Genomic DNA, 20408 nt, shown 5'->3' on the forward strand with positions numbered 1-20408 from the left:
GAAATATTAAAAATATTTTCCTTAAAGTCAGATATGAGAGAAGGATGTCTTCATTATCCCTTCCATTCATCCCTGTACTATAGGTCCTACCCAGAAAAACAAGGAATCAAAAGAAAAATAAGGAGGAGAAAGAGGAGGAGGAGTGAGGGGGAAGGTATAGGTTAGGAAGGAAGAAATAAAACCATCATTATTTACGGATGATATATGTGAATCTGTGGAAAATCCTGAAGACTCCCTGAATTAATTATTAGAAGTGATAAGTGAATTTATCAAGATCACTGAATTAAAGTTAAAGATACAAAACATCAATTATATTTCTATATGCTAGAATTTTCACTCATGTGTGGATCTTGAGAAACTTAACAGAAGACCATGGGGGAAGGGAAGGGGGAAAAATAGTTACAAACAGAGAGGGAGGGAGGCACACCACAAGAGACTCTTAAATACAGAGAACAAACTGAGGGTGGATGGGGTGGGTGAGAGAGAGGGAAAAATGGGTGATGGGCATTGATGAGGGCACTTGGGATCAGCACTGGGTGTTGTACATAAGCCAATTTGACAATAAATTATATTCATTAAAAAAAGTCACTGTTTTAGGTATGAATGTTACAGGACAATAGATAACCAGAATATATGTTGAAGTATTTAGGGGAAAAGTAAAATAGAATATATTAAATTTATAAACCCACTTAAAACTATGAAAGGAAATTTAATTAACTAAGTTTTTTAAAGTCCCTCTGAAAACTATTGTTTAATACTAGGGTCCTAAACAGAACAAGAGATTTGTAAGTTGAACTTAAAAGCTTAAGGGAAAACTAGGTTTTTAAAAATTTCTACTTCTATAAATTGAATCTAACTGGAAAAACAAACAAGTAAACCATGAAAACTTCTTGGCTAGCTAACTTCAGTGACCCTTTTGACAGTTCAGAAAAACAACAAGGGAAAAAAACTGAGTGATTTATGGAGTGCTTACTAGGTGTCACGCCATGTACATGTCTGAGGGGCTCTACCTAAGTCAGCTCATTCAGTGCTCACCACAACCCTGGGAGATGGGTTTTGTGAATCCCCACTCTACAGATGAGGCTCAGAGAGCCTATGTAACTTGCCCAAGATTCTGCAGTTAGTGAAGGATGGGATCGGTGCTTTCACACTTTTGGGTGCCTTTTCCTGGAAGGAAGGCTGGTGAGGGTAAATTTGCACAAGTCGCCTGGAGCCCTTGATGTTAGCAGCGGGGCGACGTCTTCTGTGTCTGCTCTGACCTTGCCTGTGAGCCTTCCAAGGGGTGAGACGCGGTGTGCACTCAAGTGACCTTCCTGTGAAGATTAGTGCGGCCAGAGAAAAAGATAGCTTGTTGATCCTTAAAGTTCAGGAGTGTGGGTTGGAGCCAAGGGGGCCTGTCCCCTGGACATAACTTGAGAGTAGCTGTGGAGAGGAGTTCTAGAAGCTGTGGAAAGAAAAAGAGGAAGGATTTCAGCACTGTGGCTCCAGGTGGCTTGCCTAACACCGCAGGGTTCTTTTCAGTTTATTTTTCTTCTACTAATTCACAACGCTTTAGCTCTCCCCAATACCTGATGTGATAGGGGCGGTCGTATCTTTGAATCATCTCATTCTGGAGTATTAGGATGAACCAGCTCTGAAGTTATTTAGCCCAGTCTCATTTTTATAGGAGACGAGACCAAGAAATCAACTCCTGGTGCTTCCTATGAAGAATCTATAGAATTCTACTTCCTATCTAGCACTACTGAATGAGTTTCCAGGAAAAAAAAAAAACCTGTATGGCAAAATGATGAGTCTTATAAGACCCCTGTCTTTTTTTTCTTTTTTTTTCTTTTTTTTTTAAACAAAGAGAGGCCTGTAAAATACAAGTAGGAGAACAATAGGTTCAGGCTGTTGTGGGTTGCAGGCTGCTGTGATCCAGAGGGCTGGGAGGGAGCTGCTTCCTCTTTAACTGAGCTGATCCAACATGAGGTCTTGGCAGAGAGAGTGGTGCTACCACCCAGAGACTCAGAACCTGAGGCCCGGGGGCCGCTCCTGCTGTGCCACCATTAGGGGCAATTTTTTTGCCCCAGGTCTGTTTAGCAAAACTGACAGTTCCAAAAGGACCTTACAGCCACTGCAGAGAAAAATATAGTGTGATGAAAAGAGGGTGAAGAGAGTGTGATGGTGATCTGTCTCCCCATGAGCCAATAAAGGAAAAGAGATGAAGGTCTGGCAAGTGATTGGTGAGTCAGGGGCTGAGGAGCCCATCGTGTGAGTCTCCACCTTTTTGCTGGGCCTTTGTCCTCAGGGGCCTCTGCCAGTTGCCACCTTCCCTGGAAAGCCAGACTGGGGGAAATAAGAGGTGAAATCATGTACCTCTGACAGAGAGGGAGGGGGGTTGCTAAACAATTCTGTATACAATGGGATACTGAAATACTTTACACATTTAACTAGGGCTTTACAAATGACAAACTACCTTTCTATACATTATCTCGGTTACTCCTCACATCAACCTGGTGAGGTAGACAGGCTACCTATCTACCTATTAGTACGTATTTATTATCCATTAGACTATTAGTCCTGTTCTGGAGATGAGAAACCACACTTTATGGTTGTTAAGTGACAGGACCAGAGTCAGATCTTAGAATCACAGAATCATAGTATCAGAGTTAGAAGACACCTTAATAGCAATAGCCTAAGGCATCCTTCTCTCAGAGCCTGCATCACCTTATAAAATCTCTGAGATTTCTTCTGGTTCCTACCTGAACTCTTCCAATGATGAGTAACTCACTAACTCTATGAGGCAACCCATTATTAATACTGAGTAAAACCCTTCCTTCTTATCATATTCAGTCCTTAACTCATTTCTGTCCTCAAGAATACCAAATTAAGGCAAATTCTTTTTTAAGCTTATTTATTTATTCTGAGAGACAAAGAACATGAGTGGGGGAAGGGCAAAGAGAGAGAGGGAGAGAGAGAATCCCGAGCAAGCTCCACACTGTCAGCATGGAGCCTGATGCGGGACTTGAAATCATTAACTGTGAGATCATGACCTGAGCCAAAACCAAAAATCAGATGCTTAACTGACTGAGCCACCAAGGCGCCCCCCCAAATTAAGGCAAATTCTAATTCCCCTTCTTTTCAAAATCTGAGGATAGCACTCTTGCTCATCTCTCCAGATTAAACACCTTCAATTCTTTCAACTGTTACTCATGATGATCCATGACGTAGTTATCTGGCACAGTGCCTAAAATATACAGTAGATACTCAAATAGTTGTTGAATTGGCTCTCTGGCCCTGGGTACTATTATCCTGGTCCTGTGCTCCTTCCCCTACCACAGTTAGTCTCCATGTTGTCATCTGTTTCTCATTTGCTTGTTTATTTAAACAATAGGGAGGAGCACCAGGGTGGCTCAGTCGGTTAAGCCTCTGACTCTTGATTTCAGCTCAGCCATGATCTCACGGTTCATGAGATAGAATCCTGTATGGGGCTCTGCACTGACAGTGCAGAGCCTACTTGGGATTCTCTCTTTCCCTCTCTCTCTCTGCTCCTCCCCTGCTCTCTCTCTCTCTGAAAATAAATAAACATTGATAAACATTTATAAATAAACATTTATAAATAAATACATAATAGGGAGAAAGGCAACAACATATGGTTTCTACTTTCAAACCACAGAATAACTTGAAAACATAATCAAAATTGGCCACATTTCAAACAGCTTTCGATTAGTGATAATTTGTGCTAATAGACTTGCTCTCTGACTTAACTGCTCACTCCAGAGTTGCATTCATGGAGCAGCTCCTATAAGTAAGACACCAAATGGGACATTGTGGAGAGTGTCCTCCACAGAATTCAAACTCCTAGTGAAGGCTGGGTTAATGCGAGGTCTGACTCTAAGACCCCCCCCCCATGAATGCATTATGCAGGAGGGCTGTTTTGCCCATTCAAAGAAGTAGCATTCAATTCCAGGCAACCCCAGACTAAAAGATGTACTGTTTTTCAAAAAGACCTCTAGTGGAAGCGCTGGCTATTCTTAGCTGGTCGTGGTGGGAAGGACAAGCATGGGTGTCAGTGTGATGAAGCTGTGTCTTTCTCAATGATGTAGAACTCAGCCAGCTTCATGCTTCTTATGTAAGTGCTGTGCCAGGATGAACAGCACTGAGCTTACAATTCTGGTAACTGAAGAGCCGGGGAATAGATGGTGAGTTGTTCCCCTCATTACAAAGGAAGCAATAGTAAATTGCTACCTATCACAAGGGACTATTGTTTAAAGTAATAACCCTAGAAGGGATTTGATGACAATAAGTCAAACCAAGCCCCCAAAACACAATTCCAGAGAAGGATCTCCGGTTTAAATTATCCCATTATCACAGACTGAACTGAAAGCCATCTGAAATTTATACAACTTGATCAGGTTTTCAAGTTGTTCTGAAAACTCTGTGGTTTGGAAGTAAATAATACGTTTTTTCCTTTCTATTACTTGAACAAAGAAACATTGAAAAATGTACTCTCTTTATATTGCCAATACTAATACTTTAGAAAGGGAGTTGTAGTAGCAGCTTTCTCATCTTGAGGTTCTGAAAAGGCTGCTTCCCAAAGGATGATTTGAAAAGGACTATTTCATATGATAGTCTCAAGGGCAGAGGAGCTTCGAGATTGAGTGGTGACCTTTCACACAGAACATCTGCACTATCATCACATAGTAGGTGATAGAGTCTTCACAGGTACAGAATGGGGGGGGGGGCTTTTTAAAAAATTTTCTTAATGTTTATTTATTTTTGAGAGAGACAGACAGAGCAAAAGTAGGGGAGGGGCAGAGAGAGGGGGAGACACAGAATCCTAGGCAGGCTCCAGGCTCTGAGCTGTCAGCACAGAGCCCAACACGGGGGCTCGAACTCATGAGCCGTGAAATCATGACCTGAGCTGAAGTTGGACGTTTAACTGACTGAGCCACCCAAGCGCCTTCTAATCAAGCAGAACCCACCATTCAGCAAGGAGGAGGACAGTCCCAAGTCATAAGAGTAAGTGTAGTGAAATATGCTGAAAGACACTGTGATGTCCTGGGGCTTGTGTCCATTTCACTGCTGACTGTTTCTCTTTTTTGCTTCTGAACAACTCATCCTTTGCCTTCTTAACATAAACCCAAGAAGGCCTTTGGGGTCCATCTTATCCAACACACTCAAATGAAGAAAGTGAGGCTCAGTGAGGTTGTGTGGTTTGCAAAACGTAGCAGACCCAGACGTAGAAGCCAGGACACTTCAGGCTCCCAGTTCTGGCTATCTCTCGTTTATCACGTTGCCTCCTAATGTCTGGGAAAACTAATATGTGAAATGTGTAGCTACCTAAAGCTGGGAATTTTCATCCCTTCACCTGAATGGTTTTATCTACAGGCAGAGGGAGAGGTACTGATCTTGGAAGAGTATGGATTAAAGACCAAGATGGGGGTGCAGGGCAGGTTAAGAGGAAGAGTAGATAGAGCAAGACAGGGAAGTGGGGAAGAAAGGAAAAGAAGGTAATAGAGGAGAAATATATCAACAATTAAATGGGGGAAATGTAAAGGAGAGAAGAAATTAACTAAGAAGAGAAGGCCTGTTTTTTCTTCTTATGAGCAGCAAACTGAAGGGAACCAAGGACTGAACAGAAGTCAGAAAGAGGGAAGAAAGAAGAGCAAATAGAACTACAAAAAAAGGACAAAACCAGGAAGAAAACGAGAACACCAAGAGCTGCTATGAGTTAGGAGTGTGTATAGGTGGGTGGGCATGCTGGACAAAGAGAGGGATCCACGGGACATAACGCATATGCATGGATGGGGGTGGACAAGCAGGAAGGTGAGTATCAGCACAATGGGAAAGGGGTGATGAGAGTGGTCACTGTAAATGGAGGAAGTCAACAAGTAATCTTGGGTCCTGGATAGATCCATGGAATTCTCCAGAATCAGCCCAACTATGGTTCTAGGGACACTGGTACTACAGGAGATGATACATTCCCTATCTCTAACACCAACACTCTAACCTCTTATCATTTGCCTCTCCTACCTCTTTCATCATTTACATAACTTGTGTTATAAAATATATAAACATTCACTCATTCACCATGTGTACCCTGGAAACCTTCCTTACTGAGCTAGCTCCTTGAAACATTTGTCAGTGCTTCCCAAAGGATGGTGGGTCCCTCGGGCACCTGCGTCACACACACTTGGAAATGCTTTCCCAACTGGGAACCGTGGGATTTTCCTTAGGAGAATCCAGGCCTCCACCACTGCTGGGTGGAGTCCCAGAGGAAAATGTCACAGCACTGTGAGAGCAACAAGGGGGAATACGCAAGCGATTTCCTGGAACTACTCAGTGCAGCCTTTCTTGTCCATTCTCCTGAGGTGTGAGGGAAATCCTGCCCTTACTGTTAGGTCCTCCCAGATTTGTGCCCACCCATCTCACCCAGGTATGGTTTGTGGGGAAAGCCAGGCTGCTGTTACACCCATAGGATCATAGTAACAGGGCAGCACCCAGTCCTCTGCCCGAACAAGCAACGCACTCTCCACCGGGCAAGAGAACAGCAAGGTGGGATGCTTTCCTCCCAGGGTCATCAGCGTATATCACAAGCCTCTTTGAAATATGTGATTTTAGGGGCGCCTGGGTGGCGCAGTCGGCTAAGCGTCCGACTTCAGCCAGGTCACGATCTCGCGGTCCGGGAGTTCGAGCCCCGTGTCAGGCTCTGGGCTGATGGCTCAGAGCCTGGAGCCTGTTTCCGATTCTGTGTCTCCCTCTCTCTCTGCCCCTCCCCCGTTCATGCTCTGTCTCTCTCTGTCTCAAAAATAAATAAACGTTAAAAAAAAACAACTATTCACACAAACTTGCAAACAATTTAGCAATTGTTTGCTTGCTCAAAACGTCAAGCAGCCCACTTTCTAAGACGCAATCACCCTTAATAAAAAATGAGTTCAAAGAAAATCCCCCGACGCCTTGCATGCACCTGGAGTGAGTTGCTACTGCAAGGCTGGGTTAATGCCACTTTCTGGGAGTCCTGTGAGAGGACAGACTCCGTGAAATGGTTTTTTGCCCTTACAAGCTGAGTTAAGGCCAACTGTTGGCGGGAAGGCAAAGAGCTGCCTTCTGAGTACTTACACAGGATCCTGAGCCGGGTGGTTGTGCCCGTGTTAGCTCTCCCTCACCTCATGTACTCCCCATCACTCCTATAATCCATGAACGATTCTGATCCCGACACCTCCTCAAAATCCTCCAGCACCAGACTGGCGGAGTCCTCACCCAGCACGCCGCTGTCCGGCCTGGACATCCTGGCCCGGGAGGGAGGTGCTGGAGGGCCACTGGCAGCTGGAAGAGGAGAGTGAGGGGGTGTTTGCTGGGCAGATGTGGGCATGGCTGACTCACGGACTTCCTCATCATCCTTCTCAGACTCTGGCCCTGTATCTGGAGCAGCAGGACCCAGGACATGGTACAGGCTGGGGAGACGGATGTCGAAACGCAGCCCAAACTTGGCAAAGAGCTTATCGTTGAGAGCGTAGAGCTTCTCAGAGATGTCATAGCCCAGCAGGGCTGAGAAGAGGCGGGAAATGTATCGCTCTTTGGACAAAAGAAGGTGGAGACTTTTCCGGGGCCAGGAGATGTAGCTACATGCAGTCTCAGCAGTCAGAGTGACCTGAAAGGGGTCGGGAGAAGAGAGTGAAGATTTAAATTAGACTGTGTCCATGCTTAGCTCAGAGAAACATACAATTACATGGCAAAAGCCTGCACTTTTGTTGAAGAAACTGTGGGAGCCCCCACCATGGGTGCCCCCCATGGCCTTGCCTGGAGGAGGGCCAGTGAATGACTTTTACTTGTGTGCATTGACATGGAGGGGTGTACTTGTCAGGAGCCCTGGGTTCAGCCATTCACCCACTGGGCCCTCCCCTCCAGGAACCTCAGTTTCCACACCCAGTTTCCTCAGCTGTCATATTCTGTGGTCCCATGGCTGTGGAAGGTTCTGACTCTATTGTGATCTCAAAATAGAGATGGGGCCTCTCATTGCTCTGAAAAAGGCTGGCATGCTGATGACAGTTTGTTTTAAGAATAAAGAAGGATAATATATTGCAGTAAAGATAAAGGAAGGGTTGGAACACATTTCAGTTAGAGAAGAGCTTCTCATTAGGCCTGCCAAGTTGCATCAGTGGGAGAACATTGGCCTGGAATTCAGGCCCAGGAAGCGGCTCTTGATATGGCTATGACAAGTAACCAAAGAGATCTGATGACTAAAGTCAGAAAAAGGGCACAGAGGAGAGGAATTTTTTTTTTTAACGTTTATTCATTTTTGAGAGACACAGAGAACATTTATTCATTTTTGTGAATGGGGGAAGGGCAGAGAGAGAGGGAGGCACAGAATCCGAAGCAGGCTCCAGGCTCTGAGCTGTCAGCCCAGGGTCTGACATGGGTCTCGAACTCATGAACCGTGAGATCATGACCTGAGCTGAAGTTGGACACTTAACCGACTGAGCCACCCAGGCACCCTGAGGAAGAGGAACTCTTAAGAGCACAGAGACAAAGGGCACCCCCCTCTCCATTTATTTAGCCATCTAGGAAGTTCTGAGCACTTACTATGGGCCCATAATGCAAAGCTAAATTTACACCTGCAGGGTAGGTAAGGTGCCTGGCACGTAGCAGGTGCTTGATAAATCCTTGTTTTAACAATGATAAGTGCTAAAACTGGGGTTAAACTTGAAACGTAAGTAGGAGAGTAAAGGAATAGGGTGTAGAATCACACAATTCTTTTAATTGGATTGGCCACGATACTTTAAAAGTGAGGCGGCCAGAAGGCTCATGTTGAAGAATCGTGGAGACAATGGAGATAATGGTGATGATGATAGCAGCGAACTTTTACCTAGAGGTGGCTGTGAGCCAGGCATTTTGTTCAAGTCTTCATGTGGATTTTCTTATTAAAGGTAGGGTTGACTTCCAAACACCCTTTATTAGAGATTTTCTATAGTGATTTTAATTCCTGCATTGTGGACCAGAGCTCCCACTACCCTTCTCTCTTCCTTCCTTCTGCAGTAGACCTCTTCTACTTTCTTCACTCATTTCCTCACCTCTGCTTCTCCCCGCCCTCCCCTCCCATCATCAACCCTGAAGTCAGGCCTCTAAATTGCTTCATCAAGGCCAGGAGCTGGCTTCAAGTTCAGCTTTACCCTTTGACCAGCTGTGTGACATCAGACAAATTCCTTAATCTCTCCAAGCATGGTGCCTCATGAGAAAAAAATTCTGAAAGAAGTACTCACAATCTGCCCATTCCTAGCAGTTCAGCAAGGAGTCGTCACTATCTGCCAAGGCCCATACTTTATAGGTGTACTTACCAATAATTCCCAAACAAGAAATCAGAGTACTGACCCTGAAGCAGGTGTGAAGAAAAGCCACTCTGGACATAAATGGTGTCCTTGATGCCAAACACAAAGACAATGGGCATGCTTATGAATGTGATTTTACTTCTTCCATCTTAAAATAAACCAAAATAAAATCCTTTTTCTTCCCCCTAGCCTCTCTTCTTTGGCTAGCTACGGCCTCATTAGTTTACTCCCCTTCTCAGCAAAACTCCAGGAAAATGGTTGTCTGTGCTTGCTGTCTCCAGCTCCTCTCCTCTCACTCTGTCTGAAACCAGCAAGGTTTTGCCCCTCACAGTCCACACACACACTGTTCCTGGTAAGGTCACCAGTGGCCTCTAAGCTGCAGTGTGACATCAGTTTTCCTGGTCAACCTTGCTGATGGTCCCTTCTCTTTAATGAGCTTTCTCTACTCGGCTCACAGGGTGCCACGCTCTCCTGGGACAACCTCCTCGTCGCTCCTTTGAGGCTTCCTTTTTCTCCCCAGCTTCTAAACACTAGGGTATCCCAGAGTCGGTCCATTCTTAAACTTTTCTCTGTCTAAACTCACTCACTTAGTGATCTCATCTAATCGAATGGCTTGGAATATCATCTGTGTTCCCCAAAACTCCCCAACTTGTGTCTCAGGCTCAGACCTCATTCTTTAATTCTAGACTCAAATATTCAACTGCCTGTGCAGCATCTCCATTTAAATGTTCATAGATGACACAAATCTAATATATCCAAAACTGAACTTCCTCTTTTCCTCCAAAACCAATTCTACTTGTAGCCTGCCTTATTTCAGTTGATAGTAGCTCCATCTTTCCAGCTGCTCAGACCAAAAGCCTTAGAGTCTTCTTTGATCCTCCTTCTCACACACACACTACCTGCGATGCATTAGGAAATTCTTTTGGCTCTGTTTAGAAAATGCATGCTCTGGCCCCACATGATGCGGTTCCTTATCCCCTCTTTGATCCTCTCCTACTATTCTCTCCCCTTCCTCTCTCCGTTCCAGCCACCACTGCCTCATTTCTGTAGTTCAAACATGCTAGTCCCTCCCACCACAGGGCCTTTGCACTGGCTCTTCCTTCTATCTACTTTGCTCTGCCCTCAGCTTCCCAGAGCTCACTGTCACCTCCCTCAGGTCTTTGTTTAAATGTCACCTTCTCAACAAAGATTTCTATGACCACCCTACATAAAATTGCATCTGTAACTCTCTTAAGCCACTCTATTTTTTTCACTATTTTTTTCATTATCTTTTAACATCTTACATAGTTAGTCATTATCTCTGTGGCTTATTTTTTTATTTTTATCTCCCCTACTAGAGTACAAATGGCATGAAAGCAGGGAACTTCCTTAGTTGTTCACTGATACATCGCAAACACCTTTAACAGTGCCTAGTATACAATAAATGTTCCATATACATTACTGAAGTGATTGAATGAATCAGGTAAAGACTACAAATCTTATACGCTGCAAAACAACCGAATGTGACTTTTGCACGTCCTGTATAAAATCCTTCCTCAGAGGTCTTCAGGAAACTTGTTTATTGCCTCGTTCCCCCATGCATGTGCATATGTCTGTAACAAAGTTTCAACAATCTTTTTCTTTAGTTCGCACTTCAGAGGCTGATTAAATGAATCAAATGAAAAAACATATGTAAAGAGGACTTGGGTTTAGTAAGACACAATGTAAATTGGAGAAATAATTATGATTTCTGTATGATACCTCCTATGCTATGTCCTTGGTGACGAATGAGAGGATCACAGTGCTAAACAGTCAATAAATTCTTATTTAATTGGATTGCTGAGAGGTGTGATGGAACATTGATTCATTTGTGGTAAACACAATGAGAATTATGATTCAGACAGTCACTACAGATTGCCCTATTAGTCCACAAAGACTATAATTGCAGAAGGCAAGGACAGAATGAACTATAACTCAGGACAACACCTGACATTTACAAAGAGGAAATGAGACTTTACACAGCCAATAGCAAACGTGTGGATCTTATTGCTCCCAGAGGAGGTGCACACTAAAAATATAAATGGGAGGAATATGACGGTAGCTACATTCCAGGCTGAGAGGCCATCTGGGGTTACAGCCCCTCCTTGCAAGCATAGCTTAGGGGAGGACACCCAGCTTATCCACCACCTGTTCATCAGTGTCAATGTCAGAAACAGAGCCTGGTCTATCTGGCTCAGGACCGGTTCTTAGGGCCCTAAAGGAGTTCTCACAGGAGACTGCTGGGCTGGTTGGAGACGGTAGGGGTGTGTGTGGTGGAAGAGGAACATGATTAGTGGGGGTCTATGGCTGGTGGCCTGGCAGTGGGATGGGGATTGTCTGTCTCTCAGGATCTGTCCTCACAGAGTCAGAAGTCAGGGTGGGGCAGAAGCAGGCCCAGCCAAGTGGCCACTGCCTGGCATGTATCTATTCTGGAGTTAGCTCAAATGCTAGCTTGGGGGACTCCCCAATAGAAGTGATAGAAGTAACATGGAACGCAGTACTAGCAAACTATTTGGACAGGGGAGTCCTTATAAGGTGTGTGTGTGTGTGTGTGTGTGTGTGTGTTCATTCCACTGTACTAGTGACCTGCTCATTTTTAAAAAGAAAAGAAATATTGGGTGGGAGAATGGGCTAAATGGGCGATGGGCATTAAGGAGGGCACTTGTTGGGATGAGTACTGGATGTTAGATGTATGTGATGAATCACTAAATTCTACTCCTGAAATCATTATTACACTATATGTTAACTAACTTGGATTTAAATAAAATTTTTTAAAAAAGGTCTATATGATCATATGTTGGTGAGGATGTGGAGAAAAAGGCACCCTCGTGCACTATTGGTGGGAATGCAAACTGGTGGAGCCAATGCACTGGTGGAGCACGACAGTTTGGAGGTTCCTCCAAAAGTTAAAAATAGAACTACCATAAGATCCAGTAATCACACTACTAGGTATTTACCCAAAGAATACAAAAACACTAATTCAACAGGATACACATACGCTGTTGTTATAGCAGTATCATTTACAATAGCCAAGACATGGAAGCAGCCCAAGTGTCCATTGACTGACAGATGAATGGATAAACAAGATGTGGTGTATAGGTACAATGGAATATTATTCAGCCACAAAGAAGAATGAAATCTTGTTTGCAACAACATGGATGGATCTAGAGGGTATTAGGCTAAGTGAAATAAGCCAATCAGAGGAAGACAAATATCATAGGATTTCACTCATGCTGAATTTAAGAAACAAAACAAACAAAAGCAAGAAAAGAGAGAGAGTGCATGAGAGAAAACAAGAAACATACTCTTAACTATAGAGAACAAACTGATGGTTTACAGAGGAGATGTGGGTGGGGAGATGGGTGAAATGAGAAAAAAAAGAAGCATTTATAAGGGTGCAAATTTCCTCTTCATTTTTCTTCTCCTAGCTCTGCTAATACAACCATGGTTTGCTTATGCTGTAATTACCCCTGAGGTTGTTTTCATGTAGTTTGAGATTTGGGGGGGAATAAAAGTGTGAAAGAAAAAAAAAGAAGAGAAATAGTAGAGCCAGGCAACTTGACTTTGCCACTTTTGAGACGAAGACTTTGGGCAAATTGCTTGATGTTTTGGAACCTCGATTTCCTCATGTTAAGTGGGGTAATAATAATATCCAACTCAGAAGGTTGTTGCGAGAATCAATAAGGCAATATAACATATGGCGCCTCCCATGTACTAGCCATTCAATAAGTGAGAGCTGCAAAGAAGGGAACTAAAGTCTGAAGGGTTGGCAGCCCCCACCTTGGAACATGTCTGTGGATGCCTCACAGAGTTCTGAGACACCAACTGCCCCAGTTCAGAAAAGCTTTCTTGAACACTTCCTGTGTTCATGGTACTGTCCTTTGGAGCCCGAGAATAGAGAGAAGGGGAAGCCCAGATTTCTACTCAAAGAGTTAGGAAAGGAAAGACAGAAAGGAAACCAGATCATGAGAACAGGGAGCAATATATGCACCAGTCAGCAGAAGTAAAAAGAATAGAAAGGCACACAGACAGGAACAATAAGCTTTGGGATAGAAGCTGATGAGGTCAGTCTGGGCAGGCTTCAGAGGAAGTAAGATGCCGTAGCCTCATTTAGAGGGGGGAAATGCATTTCAGGCAGAAGGTACAGAGGGGGGCAAGCATGGCTGTTGCAAAACAATTGGATGTGTTTAGGGAAGTACTAGTCATTCAGTGTGACCCGTATAAGCAAAAAGTGGGAAGGAGAGAGGGGCTGGAGATGTGGCTGGATATCACAAAAGGTCTTAAGGAGTGTGGGTTTTTATTTTGTGATCACTGGGTTTTAGGCATAGGAGTGACATGGCCCACCTATCAGGGGTTAGGACCTCCCTGTCCCACCCCACCCACCTCTGCCAGCAGCCCACGCACTCTTTCCACAGAAGGAGAGTGCTCCCACGTCTAGCATCACATTGGCGGTAGTTCAGAGAACAGATGTAAGCAGGGAAAGATGGAGGGGGACATATCACTGGGTCACAGTGGGATGGGGTGGGATGGTGCTGCCACAGGCTCCCTATTACCTGGAACACCCCCTCCTCGGAGGGCTGCAGCGATTCCCACTCAGGAGAGTCCATGAACTGGTAAGGAAAGATGTAGTGCAGAAATTGCCCATCCTGGCTCACACGAACCCTGGCAAAGGGAGAGAAGAGACCATGTGGGAAAAGGAAAGCGACTACCCAAATCTTCTTCAGTCTACATTACATATTTAAAAATGGAAAATGTTGAGAATCCAATATCGGCTTTTTCCTCTTTCCCCCTGAAAACTCAGAGTTTCAGCTTCAACCTCTCTCTAACATGAGTTATACCAGGAAAGGAGGTGTCTCTATTAAACAAAGGGGGAAGATAAAAAGATCTTTGAGGTATATTCTGTCCATTGGAAAGGAGCTACTGTTTCATTTTTTTTTTTTCTGGAGCTTTATTGGTTAAATAAATATTCATGGAGTACCTCCTGTGTTCCTGGAGGTCTGGAAATGCAGAGAAGGGTATGATCTGATCCTTGCCTTTAAGAATTTCACAATTTAGTGGAAATCACAGATGCATAAATAACTGACTGTAGGTCAACCTGTGTTATTGTGGAACAGGAGAATAGAGGAAGGAGAGAAATTAATTCTCTTCAAGAGGCAGATTTCTAAAAGGTGACATTGGAGCTCAGTTTTGAAACATGAATAGGATGTTGAAAAGCAGATCAGGATGGGAATAGATGGAGAACTGGGGTCCAATGTGTTGTATGTTTTCCAATATCTGTTTTTTCCCTTCCCCCACAATGCTAGAATTTTAGCTGGGCTTGTGGCTAGACTGCATTTCCCTACCTCCAACGCAGCTAGTTGAGTCTAGACTCAACTAGACTGCATTTCCCTACCTCCCACGCAGCTAGATACAGCCATATGATTAAATTCTGGCCAAATGGGATTATTAGCACTCCAAATCTTGCTCCTAATGAACGCCTAGATATATATGTCTACATATAGATTACCAAAGACTGTCACCAATTAATAAGCTGTTGCCTTTTATCTGACATCTTAAAGACGGAAGACAGAGGGGATATAGCTCTCACACCAAGCCAAGGATGTGGTGTTAGCCTATAGTCTCCAATGGAAGAAACACATTTGCTCTTACAAAACCAGGTAATATATAGAGATAGCCAGGCAGAACTTCCCTGAATAATAAGTATATTCAAGAGAAAATGAAGTGCCATGCTCTCCTACCTCAGAGTCTCCATGGATTCTGTACCCTCCAACTGGATCTCTTCCTAATTTCTACCTTCTCTGTAGATCTCAGCTTAAACATTTCTTCTTCTAGGAAGTTTCATCTGACCTCCCCAGAAAAGTTAGATACACCAGGTACCTGCTCTCAGTGCACTTTGCATTTCTCTTTGGAAATATTATGTCTGTTATTCATCACTATGTCAAACATTAATTATTGATTTTCTTGATAGCTCCATGAGATAAGAACAGTATTTTTCATATTTTAACACTGGATCCTTAGCCCCTAGCACTCTTCATAAATAATTTTGGAAGGGAAAAAGTAAGAAGGGAAGGTAGGAATGAGGGAGAAAGAAAAGAAGGAAGGAACAATTGAACAGATGAACTCACTTGTGTCACCATAAAAAGCAGACCAACATCTCAAGGAAAAGCTTCTCAAATACAGGAAGAAAGACAACAGGAGAGAATGAGCCTGTTGCTGCATACACCACACCTTACCAGCTCCTCAGGCAAGGGCTCTGGCCACTCAAGCCAGCTACTAGGAGTGCCATTATTTAGACTATGACATCTAATAAGCCTGCATGGCTCCCTGAAGCCATTTCAATTGGTCTATTATGCTCTTTGTCATTTAAGCCTCTTCTTCCTTCTTGATCTCCTGGACAACAGGTTTTCTTCCTACATGAATAGCTTAGTTGCCTACTCAGGAGACTGTGCATATGAGAGAATTTTGTATGAGAGAAACTCACCAACAGTAAGCACAGCTTAACAGGGTGATAAACTTTGGGGAATTCCCTTGGCTTTTCTGAGTCTTAAAAGGGACTGGTTATAAATATTAAAATTAAAAAAAAAAAAGGACATCTGAGGTTTCAGCAAAGGGCTCCAGATGAGAGTCTGCATGAGAGATGGGGAGGTCTGTACAAGAAGCCCCCACTTCCTGGCATAGAGTTCTTGTTCACAGCTTCAAGGTGTTCAGTACCTAACTGTAACCAGCCCAAGGTACAATGATTCTCCTTTAAAACTGGAGCCTGGTCATAGACTAGAAGCCTTGGCTCCCAGCTCTAACTTAGCAAATTTGAGACAGGAGGACATTGAAAGATAACAAATAAGATTCTTGGGGCACCTGGGTGGCCCAGTTGGTTAAACATCCAACTTTGGTTCAGGTCATGATCTCACGGTTCATGGGTTCAAGCCCCGCATTGGACTATGTGCTGACAGCTCAGAGCCTGGAGTCTGCTTGGGATTCTCTGTTTCTCCCTCTCTCTCTCTCTCTCTGCCCATCCCCTGCTCATGCTCTGTCTGTCTGTCTCTCTCAAAAATAAATATCTAAAAAAAATTTTTTTAAAGTAAAACCCTTACTCCAAACTTTGAAAAGCAAAGGGGAAAATTGTTAATTTTTTTTAAAAAAATATTTCATTTATTTATTTTTTTTAAAGTAGTTTCCACACCCAACATGGGGCTCGAGCTCACACCCCCAAGATCAAGAGTTGCATGTTCTACAATCTGAGCCAGCCAGGTGCCTCCAAAACTGTTTAATTTTTGATTTGGATTTTTGATGCTAAGTATACTAGGAAAAGGCACACTGAGGGGGCAAGTCCCCCTCTCCCTGTCACGGGGAAGTGGTCTTATATAAGTTCATATTAAATTCATCACATAAAAGATAGCTGAACCATACAATAAGCTTAATATACTTCCATACACATGCATCATACTAGTGGAGAGGGCCTTTCTCCCCACTGTCTCAATTCCCTCCTTTGAACAGATGAGCCATGAGGAGCAAATAATATCCTGGATCATGAATGAGAATGTTTCCTAAATTGTCTTTATTTTAAGCATGGAACTGTAGGGGACAAATAGTCATATTGTATTTGTATTTACACATATATTTGTTTATAAATAATGCCACTTGCTTACACTTCACTTTACTCGTGAATGAAATGAAATGTCTCCCCACGAAACCTCATAGCTTATTCAACCCAAGACTTTGAGTCCAAAAATAATCACATGTATACATAACACTTTTGTTTCTACACATTAGTAGATAAATGCATATTAGCACTACCAGTAGTAGTTGTGGTACCATCATTATCATCCTCAAACTTTTTTCTTTTTCACTGTGTGGTTGACAGTCTTATCTGGTTTCTTCCCCACCCCCACCTTGGAATTAAAGCCTTCTGATAAGATTACTATCTTTATCTTTTCTACCACATTCTCCTGGTTTCAAAAAAGCAAGGGAGGAAACTGAGGACAAAGCTTTTGAAATACTTTGCTTGCTTTCCACTGAGGCAGCCCAAGTATATACTATGTTAAGTAGTTAACTGTTTGATGCTCAGTCCCACAAGTAAGTCCCTCTAGGGCAATATTTCAAAGATTCCACAAATGCCTACCAAATGTACAGCATAGAGCCCCATGGTATTTCTTCTGAAAATATCAGCCATTGGCCAATACACATGTACAGGGTATGATTGGCCATACACTGATCCTGACTAAGATCATTTTTGCTGGGGTGCTTGGGTGACTCAGTTGGTTGTCTGACTCTTGATACCAGCTCGGGTCTCGATCTCACTGTTCATGAGATGGAGCCCCACGTTGGGTTCTGCACTGGCAGCAGAGAGCCTGCTTGGAATTTTCTCTCTCTCTCCCTCTCTCTCTCTCTCTCTCTCTGCCCCTCCCCCACCCACTTGCACACATGCTCTCTCCCTCTCTCTCTCAAAATAAATAAATAAACTCAAAAAAAAAATCATTTCTGCTAATTTTTGACTGTCACCCTTCCTAAAAGGAGTCCAAGGTATCTCCACCAAATCCTCAATGAGATATGTGTGGGCATCACTACTCTTCCCTCACTGTCCTTAGATTTATAGTACTTCACTGGTCTGTAAAAGAATCTCAGAACAAATGGGAATGGAAAAGTGGACAGGGAACATTCCCCCTCCTCATCTGGTTGTATACCAAATGGCTTTACCACAGAGCCTATATATGATATCCTCAACACAATTGGGGCTGTTTCCTTGATCCCTTGGCAAGGAACAGGCACTGTTCCCTGTATATACAGTCAGCACTTAGGAAATACTGAATACATACGAAAGGAACAAATCTACCTTATTGAAATGTTCACTTTTCCAGAGCTTATAGAGATGTTGTGACAGCTTAAGCATGATCCACCAGTGTGTGTATACTGTGTGTGTGTGTGTGTGTGTGTGTGTGTGTGGTCATTTCAGACCCAGGCTCAAGAAACACTCACCCCACACCTCCCAACACCAAGCGCACCCACAGTCCTTCCTGCCAACCAAGAAGATGCCTCATGATCTTGTTTCCTCTTGGAAAATGCTAAGAAAGAGGAACCAAACCCATGCTTAGAAACATCTGTTTTGGTCTGTTTGACTTGCCATATCCTTCCCTCAATGGAAGGGGCCTCAGAATGCAAAGGGGCACACTGGGAAATGAGAAGCATGGGCAGAGGGAGGAAATGCTGAGCAGCGACCCAGTAGCTTACCGGCCAGAGAGTAGCAGGGACAAGCGGTTGATGGGTGTCTCACCCTCCACAGCGTAAGTCTGCTCAGTGGCCAGAGTGAAGACCTGCTCCTCACAGCAGTGAACAATCTCCTTGTACACCTGCAGAGGCACCTGCAAGGGTAGGCACAGCGTCTTGTAGAGGAGATCGAACTCCTCGGGGAGGGTGTTTTTACGCAGGCGGTAGACCAGGTGTGCCAGCTGGAACAGGCAGGCCGTTGCCAGCAGGAAGCTCCAGAGGATGATGTCCAGGCCGCAGGCATCAAACCAGCCCCACATCACGCAGCACACATAGCCTGTGCCCAGGAAGCCAAAGAGGTAGAAGCATCCATACACCCCACTGCCCCCCATGAAGCCCAGGAGCAAGAAGCAGTTGGCCAGATGGTAGACAGCCCCTTCCAGATCCTGCTTCCAGCCACTGCACACTGGGTCCTGCCAGAGAAGCTGGCGCATTGTGCTGCTGTTAGCGCTCATCTTCAGGGCGTCTCAAAGCCTTGCTGGGCTTGAAGACTGTCCTCATATAGGGAATTCAAAAAATGAACTAATCTGTCCTCCCAGAGTCTTCTCAGGTCCGGCTTCTCACCGCCAACTCTGCCTTTCCTGAGAGGAATGCTTCCAGTAGCCTTGGGAATAAATGGCAGAACATAGTATACTTCATGGAGAATTTTAAAACTTTTTTCCCTCTCGTTTTCCTTCAGCAAGGTTCTGGCCTTCTTTGCAGAGCTCTGCAAGATTCCTGGGCTCTAGGTTTCTTAGAGCAGACTTCACATTTGGCTCTTAGCAGAAAAATCTAAATTGTCCCGAGGTAAAGATAGGACTATGGGATCGAAAACTTTAGCGGTGAGGGATAAAGTGGCCACATCCTGCTCTCTGTTGTCCCTAGTCAGAATGAGGAGAGCCCAGCACGGGAGGCACACTTGTGTTCCATTTGGAATGCGTCTCTCTTGGCACCGGAAGAAAGGGTGACCCCAGATGGATACCATGTTTGGAATTGGAATCCAAGAGGTACTGGCAGTGAGAAAAAACAGGCCAGGCACACAGGCAGGCTGGCAGAGCACTTAACATATCTCCCCAGAGGACAAGACCTCTGGGCAAGTGAGGCAGGCTGGGGAGAACAAAGGAAAAGTGAGCAGAGAATTTACCACAGTACCGGCAGGCAGGCTGGGTACTGCTCAGAGCTCCGGTGGGGAGGGCTAGGGGCTCTCCTGAGCTGGGAGGGCATAGCCAAGTAGGAAAGTAGGGGACTATTATAAGAAAAAATCCTAACAGTGAGAACTGGAAAACCCCTCAGAAGTCTTTATTAAGTCACATTATAAACATCTCTAGGCATTTATTTGACACCCATTAAACAAAAATGGCTACGAAAAGCAGTTCTTTGAATTCTAAGCTGACTTTCTCCTGTATATATCTGGATTTAGGCATAGTTAATACAATGGTACTACAGTGCTCAGATCATCACCCTACCCATTATTTGCAAGTTATAATAACTACCACCCATTAAACAGGCTACCCGGTGCTGGACCTCAATTAGTTACTTTACATAGATACTATTTAGTCATCATACAACCCCTCCAAATAAATATTATCTTCCTTCTAGATCTAAAAAAAACTGAGGCTCACCTAAGTAACAAGTTCCATAGGCAGTAAGTGGTCCAGCCAGGATCTGATCCCAAGTCAGACTCAGCGCTGTGCGCCAAGCAGTTTGCACAGCAAGTAGAAATAGACTAGATCCATGACTCCCAATCCCACATGCACCCTCCCCCACCCGCCAGAAGTCTGATGACATCCAAGGAACTTCTGGATGAACCTGGGGTCTATTTGGGGTCCCCAAAAAATAAAT

General features: G+C 44.1%; 1 protein-coding gene across 3 annotated transcripts; it reads right to left on the bottom strand.

The window, feature by feature from the left end:
* Window positions 1–689: 689 nt before the first annotated feature.
* Window positions 690–19902, bottom strand: POPDC2 (popeye domain containing 2). Of its 3 annotated transcripts, none has more exons than XM_043594251.1 (4): window positions 18552–19823; window positions 13880–13988; window positions 7102–7633; window positions 690–1444 (listed from the first exon to the last, which is right to left on the bottom strand). In XM_043594251.1, the coding sequence occupies exons 1-3, from the start codon at window positions 19040–19042 to the stop codon at window positions 7145–7147; spliced, it is 1089 nt and encodes a 362-aa protein (XP_043450186.1). In that variant the 5' UTR covers window positions 19043–19823; the 3' UTR covers window positions 690–1444; window positions 7102–7144. The 3 variants fall into 3 exon arrangements, with proteins under 3 accessions (XP_043450186.1, XP_043450188.1, XP_043450189.1); XM_043594253.1 differs by having other exon boundaries at window positions 7243–7633; window positions 18552–19816; XM_043594254.1 differs by lacking the exon at window positions 690–1444 and adding an exon at window positions 1829–2357 and having other exon boundaries at window positions 7243–7633; window positions 18552–19902.
* Between the last annotated feature and the right edge of the window lie 506 nt (window positions 19903–20408).

The sequence above is a fragment of the Prionailurus bengalensis genome, chromosome C2 (genome assembly GCF_016509475.1).
Source record: "Prionailurus bengalensis isolate Pbe53 chromosome C2, Fcat_Pben_1.1_paternal_pri, whole genome shotgun sequence".
NCBI lineage: Eukaryota > Metazoa > Chordata > Mammalia > Carnivora > Felidae > Prionailurus > Prionailurus bengalensis.